At 39.9% G+C, this 13,572-nt stretch overlaps 1 protein-coding gene across 1 annotated transcript in view; it reads right to left on the bottom strand.

The window, feature by feature from the left end:
• Positions 1 to 767: 767 nt before the first annotated feature.
• The window catches only part of fstl5 (follistatin-like 5), a 145,545-nt gene continuing 132,740 nt past the window's right edge, over positions 768 to 13,572 (bottom strand). The window contains exons 14-16 of the mRNA XM_029512772.1: positions 11,853 to 11,960; positions 8,128 to 8,252; positions 768 to 1,648 (exon numbers count right to left, since the gene is read on the bottom strand). Of these exons, the coding sequence (XP_029368632.1) occupies positions 946 to 1,648; positions 8,128 to 8,252; positions 11,853 to 11,960 (936 nt within the window). The 3' untranslated portion in view covers positions 768 to 945. The remainder of the gene's footprint in view (positions 1,649 to 8,127; positions 8,253 to 11,852; positions 11,961 to 13,572) is intronic.

Here is a 13,572-nt window from a genome sequence, read left to right as displayed (position 1 = left end):
TATGTTTGATCGCTTTTACTTCACACACGTGCTCAGTTGACTCAATGCTCGGGAACATTTTGAAATACTAAAAATTTCACAATGTGCAGCGTATGAACGGCGCCACTGACTTTCATTTATCAGTTCAGTACTAAAAAAAAAAAACAAACAAACAAAACTTAATTCAGAATCCTCTAACGCTGGTTTATAATTTCGGATCAAAGGTTACTGAGCACACAATCATAATGAAGCTCTCAGTCTCCACTTCAAACAGGATGGGATCACAGCAAGGGCTCATTTTAATTAGACTGAGTCGCCTGCGCTGGATGGACAAATAGACGAGAGCAGTGAATTTGAGAAACCACACTCGCAATGAATGGAGGAGTCAGAGGAAGAGGTGTAGTCTGCAGTCATACTGGGAATAATTACGCAAATTCCTCAGATGGAGGGCAATTTTCCTTGAAGGCACAGGAAAAAGTTGGATGGGTAAACTTAAATTACAAGAGTTTATCTGGACATATACAGCATATATATATTTATCTATTTTTGCCAATTGACTTGAATATTAGTTTTGTTCAGAGATTATCTACAGCATTCCCACACACTGAATACAACTGACTGTGAATAATAATGCAAAGTTGCACATATTTACGGATTCATACCAATTTTCCTGAAAATGTGACCAGCAAGCAACTTTATGTTGACTTAAAGACAAACCACCCGGTGGAGGGAAAAAAAAAAAAAAAAAAAAAGAATTTAGCCTTAACACAGTAACAATCAACAACTTCCTCACTTTTTTTTTTTTTTTTTGTTGTTTTGTTTTTTGGGTAATGGTTTCTCATCCAATGAACTTAAAAATGGTCAATTTGGTTTCTGAATCAGTGATTTTCACTATCTGCAACAGAATTCAGTGCAACAGTACCTTTTTAGAAGAAAACCAAGCTCCTTGTGTCTCGGTCTGACAACCTAAGACTCCCCCACCCACACCACAACGTTGCCTTTGAGGACATCAGTGATCTCACAGTTGAGCTTGTTGAGTCGTCCGTCCAAGATAAAGAGGGACTCTCTAGACGGGGTCATGAGATATTGTCCGAACAGTCCACTGCTTTCCATCACCCTGTTCCTACTGCTCCACGGCCACTCCAACGACTTGGTGGCCTCCTTCAAGCTCTTGATCATCTTCACCTTGCCGGTGCTGAGCTCTACGAACAGGGCGTCAGTTTGACGGCCGGAGCTGCCGAACACGTTGTACTGGTGGATCTCTGTGAAGGAGCGCTGGAAAGCCAGATCGGACAGGTGAAGGTTGGTGTGAATGTCAAAGGGTTCCTGGATCTCACCGCGCTCTGAGATCGTCTGGATCCTCATCAAGCCGTCGCCATCGTCAACGGTGACCAAGTAATGACCATCAGGAGACACGTAAGGAGTGCCGGTGACATCGCGGTTTTGTCCAATCACACAGTCGGTCACGCTGTCCAAGATGAGGTGGGGTTGTGTGGCGCCGGTGGAATCAGGTCTGCAGTTGACAAAGTAGTAGCCGCCGAGATGGGTGTAGGCCACAGACTTGGGGATACAGTTGTACTCCCGTAAACTGATGTTTTTCACGTACGACGACGTCTCCAGGTCAATTTTGCGGAGGACAGGCTCATTTCGATGAAGGATGAGGCCAAACCTGTATTGAATTTAATAAGAAAAACATAGATTCAATCAATAACCTGCTGTTGTTGTGTAAACAGAATAATTAGTTTTAGTCACGATATTCGCATCATTGTACTGATAGCAACGCCAGCTATCAACCACGCGTATCATTTATCCAAAGTTGGCAAACTTCAACAAGTATTGGATGAATTTTAAAAAGCTCAGTTATTCAATCAAATCATTCAACTGCCAAAAAATTGTACAAAAATGATTTTATCTTTTTCAAACCTTTTGATTTGTGAATTTGGAATATTTGTGAATATTTGCTAGCAAGCTAACAAACAAAGCTAAAATGAAGAACATGGCTATGATGTTTGCATTGCATCTTGGTATATTTTCTGAATTGATTGAAACAATCACAATCAGTGTTTCAGGAGATTCAAACAAAATGCGATATGAAGTAAGAATAACTTTGAAAAAACTGATTTTGCTGTGTGTCTGAAAATCTATTTTTCCTTTCTTCAGTGGGGAATATTAAAATGTTTTTCTTTTTTATTTCCATGGCCCATTTCAAGCAGTAAGTGGTAACACTTTGAAACAGAACATTGCAATCCACATATCAAGATATCAAACTGACAAAAAGAATACAAACGTTTTTACTGAGTAATTATGAAAATCCTGGGGCTGGTAAAATTTTAAAGTATTCAGGACAAAAAAAAAAATAATGTTCATATTGGCAGGATAACATCATCTATACTTTCTTCTCTAATAGAATTAAAGCAATTTTTGAGTTTGCTTGGACAAGTGCAAATGCAGGAATATCTTAATGGGACATTAAAAGCCTTACAGGGTAGAAGGGGAGTATGCAAAGAGCTTACACCCTTCAATTAAACTTGAATACCAGCTGATTGATGCTGACAGGCACTTCAATCTTACTGTTATTCTTCATCTTTTATGCCATTTGAACACCAAGCTGTCTGTACCTTTGAACAGAAAATGGCTGTTTGAAAGCCACGAAGCACAATACCATCCCTGTGGAGCGATGGGATCATTGATCCAGCAATCTTTCTGTCCACCAGGTCCAGACAGGAGACAGCATCAGTCCATAAAAGATGAGATCCACCTACCTCTTATTTCAGAAAAAACGTAGCCCAGCAAGTGCCATGGGCAATTTGTGCACTTGCATCATTAACATGAATGCGTAAACCCAGGAAACTTTGTGCCCTGATTTGGCCAACCCCCTCACTTATTTTCATGGATTCCTGCCAGATTTGTTGATTTCAGATTTGCTTCACTTTTCACAGAAATTTTAGTCTGTTGATCTGCACTTACCCACATTTACGTTCATTGTTCCCCGTGAATGAAAACCAGAGCCAGAAATGAACGTTCAGAAAAGCCACAATCAGAGCGGTCAGGTTTTAATGTCTCGTTTAGATTAGGTTGCCTCCTGGCCCGACCGCTGTCCTGTTGAAGTGAGTGATGCAGCTTTGTGACAGCAGACAAAGCTCATCACGCATCAGCAGCTTGACGTTCAATATTTTGCAGGAACTAAGATTGCAAGATGAACACACAAAAATACTGAATGTGATTGCAATGCAATTGTTTTAGATTTTAGCCCTTTGTGCTTCAGTATCTATTTAACATGTCAAAACTAGGTAAAAAAAAAAAAAAAAAAAAATGAAGGAAAGTTGGATGAGAATCACTGAAAGTCACATTTTAAGTTCACTGCAAACAGTAGACAGCAGCATAATTAACTACCATACATGTACATGTTATGTGAGAAATTTCTTTCATAACTGTTATTACTGCCATAAAAGATATATGGGTATATATATATGGGTTGATTTATTTTGTACTTTTCAAGCAATTCATCTTATTTAAGACTTGCAGATAACATGCTGACTGACTTACATCTTCTAATGTAATATGTCAGGTCTTTGAATCGCACAGAAAATCAGCTGTTTATATGAATTGGAAAGCTAAACTAAATTCAAAGAAGGGTTTCTGAGCAAAGATGGTCTGCTTTTTGGTCGCACAATTACTTTAAAAATAATATCCAAGAAGGGTAGAGATTTCGAGATGATTATTTATTTTTCTTATGTGTAGGTTAAACCTCAACATGTTTTTCTTGTCAGGGTGGAGTACAGAAGTAGAGTTGAGAGGATTTGAAGACTTGTCAAACACTGCTGAAATTGTTTTACTGTGGGTTGTATTCAACACTGTGCTGCTCTGAGAAATCAATAAGTAGTGCATCCATGCTGTGAAATATTGGTGACATGCTTAGGAGCTAAAGGACAATGGAGCATTCATTCTGCAATGAAAAGATTATTTTTGCCAACAGACGTTTTTCCCATGTCTGATAAATGAATAATCAGACATTGTTTGCCCTTGCTCAGATGTAAACGCAGCTAGGTTGCTTCATTGGCAGACCCAGATTGCTCTCAGCCAAACTGACAGCTGATGTTTGTCCTTCCTATCGTTGATTAATGCATTAAAGATTGTTCTATGAAGCAGTTTCATATTTTATCTTCACGTATTCTCAGTGAAGAAATGAGCTGGTCTGAACACTTGAGTAATATTTATTCTGCAGTTCGAGTTAAAGATCCCGAGGCCACAACTCATGACCTGAGAACTGATGCTGCACAGTAAAACACATCCACAACACTCCAGTTCCCGTTCATCCATCCGGATTTGCGAAAATAAGGAGTCAACATCTCGCTCGGCTTGCTTTGCCAATGATCAAAAGCATTGTGACAAATAGGTGTGGATAGCTGGAGCTGAAGGGAGAACTGTAGATGTGGCTGAAGATATGAAATAACTTTTATTTATTTATTTTTTTGGCTGACATGGAGAGTTGTCTCACTGTTACTTGATGGCTTTAATGAAAGACAGCCTGCAGAAGTTCCTGCTTGCTTTGTAGAGGCTGCTGAGCGAGTCTCCAGTCATTAAACTAGTCCCGGAAGTTGCTGAATATATGTCGGCTTTTCTCACACTGCTCACGCTGCCAAATCGACTAATCGATGCTCCATTCCTGTCAGCAGACAAATAGCCATGTGGGTACAAACAAAAAAAAAAAAAAAAAAAAGGGCCACTAGGCAGTAGTTAATTCAAGCTTTCCTAATATGTGCAATAAAAACAGCTGTCCAAATAAAAAACAAAACAAAACACCTATGCACTTGAATAGACCTGAAGCCTTTTGTGTTCTTGAGTCGTATTCTGGCAGATACACAAAAGACTACTTCATCCCACTTTTAACAAGGCCTGAATTATTGGTTTATAGCTGAAGTATATGGAGATCTCACAGCGTCTGTGTGCTACTTCCATCTGCTTTCAGCTTAATGTGCTGAATCAAACCAAGAATTTAGGATTTTTGGAGAAATCATTCACTGGCAAAATATTAAAAACACCTCAGAATATAATGCACTTCGATTCAACAATACCATGAAACTGAGCCAACTCAAATAAGGCCACCACTTTAAAGTCTATTATTTATTTCTATGCATTTCTTTGTTATTGTATTATACTGGAGTACTCACCAGTGTTTTTCTTTGTTCAAAATTGAAGCAGGTTTGAGCGATACACTAATGTCACCACTACAGGTTTTTGACATCCTTTTTAGATGTAGCTTCATTTTTAAAAGAGTTGAAACACCAGTTGAAACACTAACAGGGACTTTGCTTGTACCATTTTAACTATTCATTTTCTATTATGGACAAATAAGTCAAACTATTTAAAGACTTTACTGAGTTTGGAATATCCTAAATATTTTATCAAAATAACCAATAATGATGCAAATGTGAATCTTGATAAACACTTTAAACCTTTGAGTCCTGTTATTACGTCATTTTGCAGTTTTGTTTAGTTCAGTTGAACCAGAATATTTACCTGGTGTGCAGAGCTGGTCGTCATTAAAATCAAACGTTCAACGACATTAGTTTGGGTTGTGAGAAATTGTGAAAGCTATTTCTCGCGGATTCTTGACTAAATGATTGATTGGGGAAAAAAATTGTACTTTATGAAAACAGTTGTTGAAACCACTAAATGTTATATTTAGTACAAAAGCAGCAGGATTTATCCACGCTGCAGTGTCCACAGAGATGCTGCTGGAGGGGATGAAAGCATTTCAATTGTTGCGCATTTAAACACGAAGCACGAACACGGTCACGCCGTTACAGGCCGAGCATTATGAATGAGATGATACTGTTTGTGTATGTAAAAGACATTTGTGCTGTAGGGACCTGGATGTATTTCTGAAAGCTGGGTTTTTATAAAGACCATTAAAAATTACGATCTAAAGAAGACATTGTTTTCAGAGAAAACACCGCAAATAAAAAAAAATAAATAAAAATGTGGCTACGATATTCTTCAAAGGCCTCAGTGGGTCTAATTACGTCTGTGCTGAAATTAGATCTGGACCCAACTAAGCCCCCCCACCCACAACATGCACACTGGACTTCTTATTCCTCCCCAGGACACCATTAACATCCTGAAATCCTGCAGACCTCCTCCTTGTCCCCGGCTGTGCCATGTCATTAGCCAAGTGGTTGACTAACTTCCCTCCATTCACATCCAGCGTGTGAGACAACTGCTCATGCACTCTGCATTCAGCATGTCCGCTCTGTGGCTGATGAACTAAAATGGAAGAAAAAGAGAGATACCAGCCGCCTGCCTCTGACTTTCTTTAGCTCTGTATGCAGAATATTTTAACTCTATAGAAGTTATTGATCTGCATCTGTGCAAATGTCTGAGTGTAGTCTCGAGAAAAATAACTGCCTCTTAGAGTATCGACACAAAGTCAGGAGGCGTCAGCGCTGACGAGGTGTTTGATTTGCCTCCGGTGTCAAAGACAATGTCAAGCGTAAACATTACAACTGATGAAGTGCTTAACATTGATGTTGACTGTTTTTTTGTTGTTTTTTTTTAAAGGAGCATATGCAACCAGCACAGCATTTAATATGAGGCTGAGCTGATTTAAAGTTTCTTGGTGTTTACTTTGCATTCCAGATTCTTAGGAACACAATTAAAGTGCCTACACTCGTTTCAGTGATGGAGCCGGTGAAACAGTGTTTTAACACCGCACACATTCTTTAACGCAACTGCACTAACAATTCATAAGGGCAGGGTGAGATTAGAAAGGATTTTAATGGAATATGTTTTTATGCCCCTTGCTAGAAAACATATCTTGTAAATTCACTGGCCACTTTATGAAATGCATCTACATACTTCAATAAAATGGTCATATTGGTTGGGACAGAAGTGTCTTCGTGATTTTGACCTCCATATTAACATCAATCGACAGGGAGGAAACTCATAAATACTTGTTGATAATACACTGTTAATTACACCTTTAACTGGTGACCTCACTGATTAAATGGTTGCTGGTTGGTTGTTGACACGTTTCTCCTGAGAGAGCGGTTACTATTCATATTTGAACTTGAAAATTCCTGAAAGCTTTTAAATCTTTGAAAATGAAATCATAAGAAAAAATGAAAGCGGCAAATAGAATCTATCTAAACAAAGATATAATTATGCAAAACCTCCAAATCTCACCAATATCCTTTAAATCCTCACAAATCCTCCAGTGTGAAAAGTTAACATTTTCACAATTCTATCAACGCAAAATTTTTCATTTGCAAAAAAACAGCATGTGTGGTCTGTTAACAAAACAATACAGGAGACAAAAACAGACGGCGTTTAGCTCACTTGCTTTCAAAGTTAATGAGGACAACATTGTGGTTCAGGTTGGACTAATAATACTGAAGTCTCCAATATGAGGATTTCACATGCTGCTGTGTAATAAGACATTGTAAGGTGACTTTGAAGGGATTTTGGACGAATCGAGTAAATGACATTGGGCTGTACTTTGGGAGCCTTCTAACTGTTTACTCATTTTATAAACTAAATTAGAGTTGACTTGTTCAATGTGGTGTTAATTTATCACCAAAAGGTGGTTTTTGACCCAAATACAAAGGAACACATTGTATTGAACTCCTGACCTCATTATTGTGTTCTTGTTGAACGAGAATCAGCTAACTGTGTTCTTGATTCTTTTCCTTTTTATACTTTTTTTTTTGTTTTGTTTTATTTTTTTTGCCATCAACTTGAGTGGGGTGCAGATCTGAAACACCAGACTGACACAGACGACACGAGCACTTTGTGCAACTGCAGCTTTCTGTGCCTGTAGCTTGAAAGACTGAACCTTAAAATCACTTGCTGACTTTGTGGCTTTTGATTCCCGACATTCATCTGTAAATGATTAATTCAACACAGCTCATGCAGTTTATGTTGAGGGACTATTTCAAGCAAGTGGCAATGTACTCATCTGCCGCTCAGACAACCACTGAGCCTTTTCTCCAAAAAACCTCCATTAACTCACAAACACACTCTCGCGCTGCACATCATTATTGTGGTATTGAGTCCTGAAGGGAAAAAAGTGACGAAGATGCCAATGGGGTGAGTTTAATTTGCAATTCAATTTGCATTAGAGGTGTTCTTGGATCATACAAAACATACCTGATGTGGTTAATGATGAGGCTGGAGGCGGGAATGAAGAACTCGTCCACTCTGTCGAAGCGCCTGCCAACCGGCTGTGTGTGGACGGTGTGGTGGGAGACTCTTCCACTGGCCTGATTGATCACCTGGTGAACATCGATAGAAGAGGTGGTGGGTGTTTAAAAGGAGCCTGATTAAATTTTCCTCTGTGCTGCTGGTTTCTAACCTAAACAATAGCACGTTAAGGGTTATATCTTTCATGTCATGATTGTATGGAAGTAGTGTCCACTCAGTGAAATCGCTTTATGTCGACACCACATTTACATTTGGTTGACTCCACTAAATTGGAATAAAACCTAAGCCCCTCCTCTTAATGCTGGCTTCTCAGTGGGAGATGATTTCTGCTGTTGTCACTGTCTAAATAACACTTGTGCATGCATGGAAGCGTGCAGACTTGCTTGTGTGTAAGCATGGTTTGCTTTAATTTTGGCACAGAGCAAAATCTTCCTTATTAATCTCTGCGCATCGAATGAGCGAGACTCTAACATTTAACCACTCAAAATAACTCCCAGAGAAACCAGGAAAAAGAAGTCTTTGATTCTATTTATTATAATCTTCAAATGTTTGTCATGTAGAGAGGAGGGTGATCTGAGTATTTAGACATTATCATTGTTTTGGCTTGTTGCTGCAGCACAATCGGAGTCTACTTTATTAGGTACACCTTGTTAGTATCAGGCTTCAGTCCCTTTTGCTTTCAAGCTGCATTCATTCTTCATGACATAGATTTGAATGTTCTTGTTAGATTTTTTTTTTTTTTTTTCCCCCCCTAACATTGACATGACGGCATCACAGTTGCTGTGGAAAAATATCAGCCACACCATGACACCGTCAGCACGCTGAATCTTTCATACAGGGTAGGATGGATCCATCCTTTCGTGTTGTTTATGCCAAATTCTGACCTGACAGTCCGAATGTTGCAGCAGGAAATAAGATTCATCACACCAGGCAATGTTCTTCCCACCTTCCTGTATAAATTGTAGCCTGAGTTTCCTGATCTTAGGTTTTCTGCTGCTGTAGCCACTTTGTTCCAAGGTGTGCTGGTCAGATGCTCAGAAATGCTGCACAGCTCTATTGCAGCGAGTTGTTAGGAGTTGGTGTTTTTGTAGTTTTATAGTTACTTTAGTGTCTTTATACGAGGTGGAACCAGCCTGGCTTCTCTCCTCTGACCCAGAATGCTTCTGCTCACTTTAGGGCTGGACGATATACCGGTACTAAAGTAAGACATATACCAGTACATTATATATTATTTTGATGTTGCCGTATAAAACGCTATTTTATACGGCTGACTGTTTCTCTTTGAGCCTCCAAGCCACGTTCAGCTGCCCGATCCCGCCTCTTACATGTACGTAGTGTTCTCCCATCTGAACCAAAAGAGGGCGGACACGGTGCAGTTGGTGGCTAAGAAATGAATAATGGCTCTGTTATTTGGAGGTATTTCGGGTTTCGAATTACAGACAAAGAGCAAAGCGACTCCATTTGCAAAACGTGCATGAAAAAGGTTAAGACAAAAGGTGGAAAGACTACAAATCTCTTCAGCCACCTGCAGCAGAAGCACCGACTATTATATGAAGAAAGTGGGAAACTTTGCGGTGCTGCTGTGGCCAAGGGCTCGCAGTCTCTCTCTCTCTCGAAGCAAAGCTCGTTGCAAGCTTCATTAATCAGTGTTGTGCCAATATACCGAGCCATTTGAATTAATTATGGCTTATTTTCCATACATTTTATTTTCACAGTTGACTAATTATGCAGCTGTGTATTTTCAAACCGTTGAGGCCTGCACCGCCGTGTAGGTTTTTATTTGCAGAGGTATGCCTGCCTATTAGATCAGAATATAGGCTTATGTAGGTCTGTGTTTTGATATTTCTGCTTTCTGTGTAATACAGTAATCCCTCGACTATCGTGGGTATTACGTTCCACAACCCCCCCCGCGATTGGTGAAAATCCGCAAAGTAGAAAAAGGATTGGCTGAAGTGATTCATCAGGGTATTGTAATTTTTATTTAAAAAATATTTTTGTATGTTTAAGCTTTTATAAAGCCTACACACACTCCTGTAAGCATTTTCTACACTGAGCGACGTAGCGGATGTTTGCGTAGGAAGCTAACTGAGCGGCGTGGGATGATGAAAGCTAGGATGCTGTGAACTGAGGCTGAGGTCACAAAGCCAATCAGCACCCAGGATACGGAACAGCATGCTCTCATTGGTGGTGTCTCCTCTATCGGCCAATAGCGTGGCGAAATCATCTGGGACACCACCAACTGTGACCCTCGGTTGATATTGGCCTCAAAAAAAAAAATAAAAAAAAAAAAATTAAATGCCCATTTACTGATCCAACCATGTTAAAGATGGTGATTCCCTCACATACTGGGGGCTCATGAAAAGTCCTGATGTGGTCAGTGCTGACAAAGTTTGTTCTTTTAAAGCAAAGTTTTCATCCTTCCAGGAAAACAACTTCCATTTTTAATCCCTTTTAATTACGCAGGAGGCCCATTTCATTCTGGAATAGGTCTGTAGGGAACAGTTGGGTGAAAGCAGAGCCTCATTTTGGGACATTAAAGTCGCATCTAGAAACTCAGCTGGTCGATATAGTTTACAGATCAGAACATAGCTGCACAGAAGGAAGGGCTGCTTTATTGATTGTCTTATGCACACAATGAATGTCAGAATATTTAATTCTATTTTCAAAAATAAGAAAAATGTATTTCGCAAGAATCTTCAGTTATCTAAACTGACTTTAATCAAGTTTCAGTTGCCTGAGACCACCAAGTTTTACAATAATGGATCATTTGCATTTAGGTAGGTCTTTGATGGTAGTGTACTTCTAATGTGATGGAGTTTGCTAATGATATGTTTTAAAGCGTGACACATCCTCTTTAGATACGTCTCGAAAGACGGTGCAGAGTCTGAAGTGATCCCAAGATATTTGGCTCTCCGCAGTCAGCACCTTCCAGTCATTGTTTTTATTTCAATTCCACTGCGCTGAAGTACAGAGCCAAAACAATTGAAAATGTGTCCAAATACTTGCACACTGCAATGTAAGTGACTATTAATTACCCCCATCAGGCCAGACAAACAAATCAACCTTTGAAAATCCCAAAGTGGCTGTAGTGATTAATGCCACATTCATGTCATATTGAAAAAAGGGGAGGACAAAGTCAAGTTGGAGGAATTCTCATTTAATTAGCTGTCATGCCGTGACAAGATGCTGATAATCAGGATGTTTGTAACGTGGTGTTTCTAATGAAAATGTTTCCCTGTTACAACCTCACAATAGACTGAAGTGGAATTTTATGTTGTTAATAGAATAATTATCACTGTGAACATAGCTGATCAGTGACCCAAAGTTTTATATGCTCATGTTAATATTAGTCTACATTAAAACGTACACATTTGTGTTTTATTATAATCTGCGCCAGGACAACTGTGTGAATGACTTGATCAATCTGTCACTATTTTGATAATCCATTATTCAAGTCACTGTTTCGACAGTTTACCAATCAAGATAACAAAACATAGAATGATTGCTAATTTCAGTGCACGCTGCACATGCACTCCACCTCGTCGAACCTTAGATCAAATCCAACCATGTCAGCCGTGCCCTGATTCTCTCCATCTTTGCGCTTTCATGTCACATTCTCAGCTTTCCTAACATTTTCAAAAGTGTTCAGTTTGAATGCGATGTGAATTCACCTGCAGTGTCGGGAAGTTCTTCTCCATGTCTCCCCAGCTGAGCAGCCACACCTGGTCATGAGATTTGTCATAGTGGAGCTTCACAGGATAAGGGTCGGTGCTGACAGTCTGTGGGGGCACACAAAACCAAACCAAAGTCAGCCTTTAAAGACAGAAGGGCCACAGAATAACAATTCATGAAAATAGAGACTTTGCCTTTTGAAGAGATCTCTCTTTGATGTGCGGTGGCGATGTTTTTATGAAAAGTTTTATTGCACACTATTGCATCGGGAGTTGACAAGAGCAATGCTGCTCTTAACATGGCAGAGTGCAGATGTGCTACTTATGTGTGAGATGTTTTCAGTGTTGAACTGCATTTCAAATCAAGTGGTGACAGACACAAATGCTTTACCACAGTGAAAGTAATTGCTTTCGGTTTTTATCCGTTCCTTGACACATGGCTGCAATATTCTAAGTCAGAACAATAGATGAGTCGCGTGTGACAGAATAGCACTCCTTATACATAATGTCCACCTGAGTGCAGATAGACAGGAGAGTATGGAGGTGAAGAATGCATGCAGTCTCTTTCACTCAGGACAAGTTACTGCAACCCTGTAGTCTCACGATTCCCTCTGACTGCAGCTTATGTTCGATGATGTTTGTTTTGCTGCGGAGCCCTAATAGTATTGTTTACCTCTCAAAATATATACATTGTTTTGAGTGAAATGTTCCTAAGAGGGTTGTGGCAAAACAGATGAGAATATCTTTTGAATCCCATCTAATCTCTGAGCATGTAGTCGTCTGAGGAAACAGGTGTTCATGCTGTTCGTTTTTCTCCTGCCAAACAACTTCTTTCCGGTTGAGGAATATTGTCAACATCCTCCACCAATATGCTCTTGTAAGTTCAGCTCTGAATGTAGATCTGTCAGGGATGAAGCACGTAAAACATTAAAATGGCTCAAAACCATGTGCACCTTGCATACAGTCTGCTCATTAGTCTTCACAAACATTTAACAAATTAAAAAATTCATTTTTTTTTCATTAATATGACCTAATGCACATCAATCATAAAATGTAAAACGGGGAAAACCAAGTCAGAATGTGTCTTTTTCTTGTTATTCAAAGAAAGAAATGGGCTCAGGTGGTGAATTATCAAGTCCTAATATAATGCAGCAAAGCTAAACCTCCGGGCGACTGAATAAATTAGCTTTTGACAGTCTTTGGGACCAGAGCGCTGCTTCCTGGCAGGTCCGGTCCCTGAGAGGCTAGTGAGCTGTAAACAGCCATCATGGTGTCAGGAACATCTGCAGGGATCTGAGCCACTCAGGATCAAACCGACACACCCAGAAACCCACCGACACTTATGAGTTCGCTGAACGCTGCTCATGAGTAATGCTCAGCGCTGTCATGGCCTGTTTCCTGAGACTGCCTCGTCAAAACAAAATTCCCCCAGGAAGGTAAACGGTGCTGTAAGGTGACAGCGTCTGAGGGATTGCCTCTTATACCCTTTGTGGAAAAGACTGCAGGGGTTGCCATGTAACAATTTCTTTGCGAGGTTGCCAGGGTACAGTATCCACGAAGAGGTGGGCCTCGGGGTGACTCGGTCACTGCGTCAATGTGGAGGTTAAGTGCAAGTCTTAACATTTGGAGTATGTATGAAATGGGTCAGGTCAGAGGTGAAAGGGGAGAGAGTTGAAAAGCTCTTAGAGCCAAGCAGTGAGAAACTGAAAAGACAATTCCA

Source organism: Echeneis naucrates, chromosome 10 (genome assembly GCF_900963305.1).
Source record: "Echeneis naucrates chromosome 10, fEcheNa1.1, whole genome shotgun sequence".
In the NCBI taxonomy this organism is placed as follows: domain Eukaryota; kingdom Metazoa; phylum Chordata; class Actinopteri; order Carangiformes; family Echeneidae; genus Echeneis; species Echeneis naucrates.
This window is presented reverse-complemented; position numbering and strand designations above follow the sequence as displayed.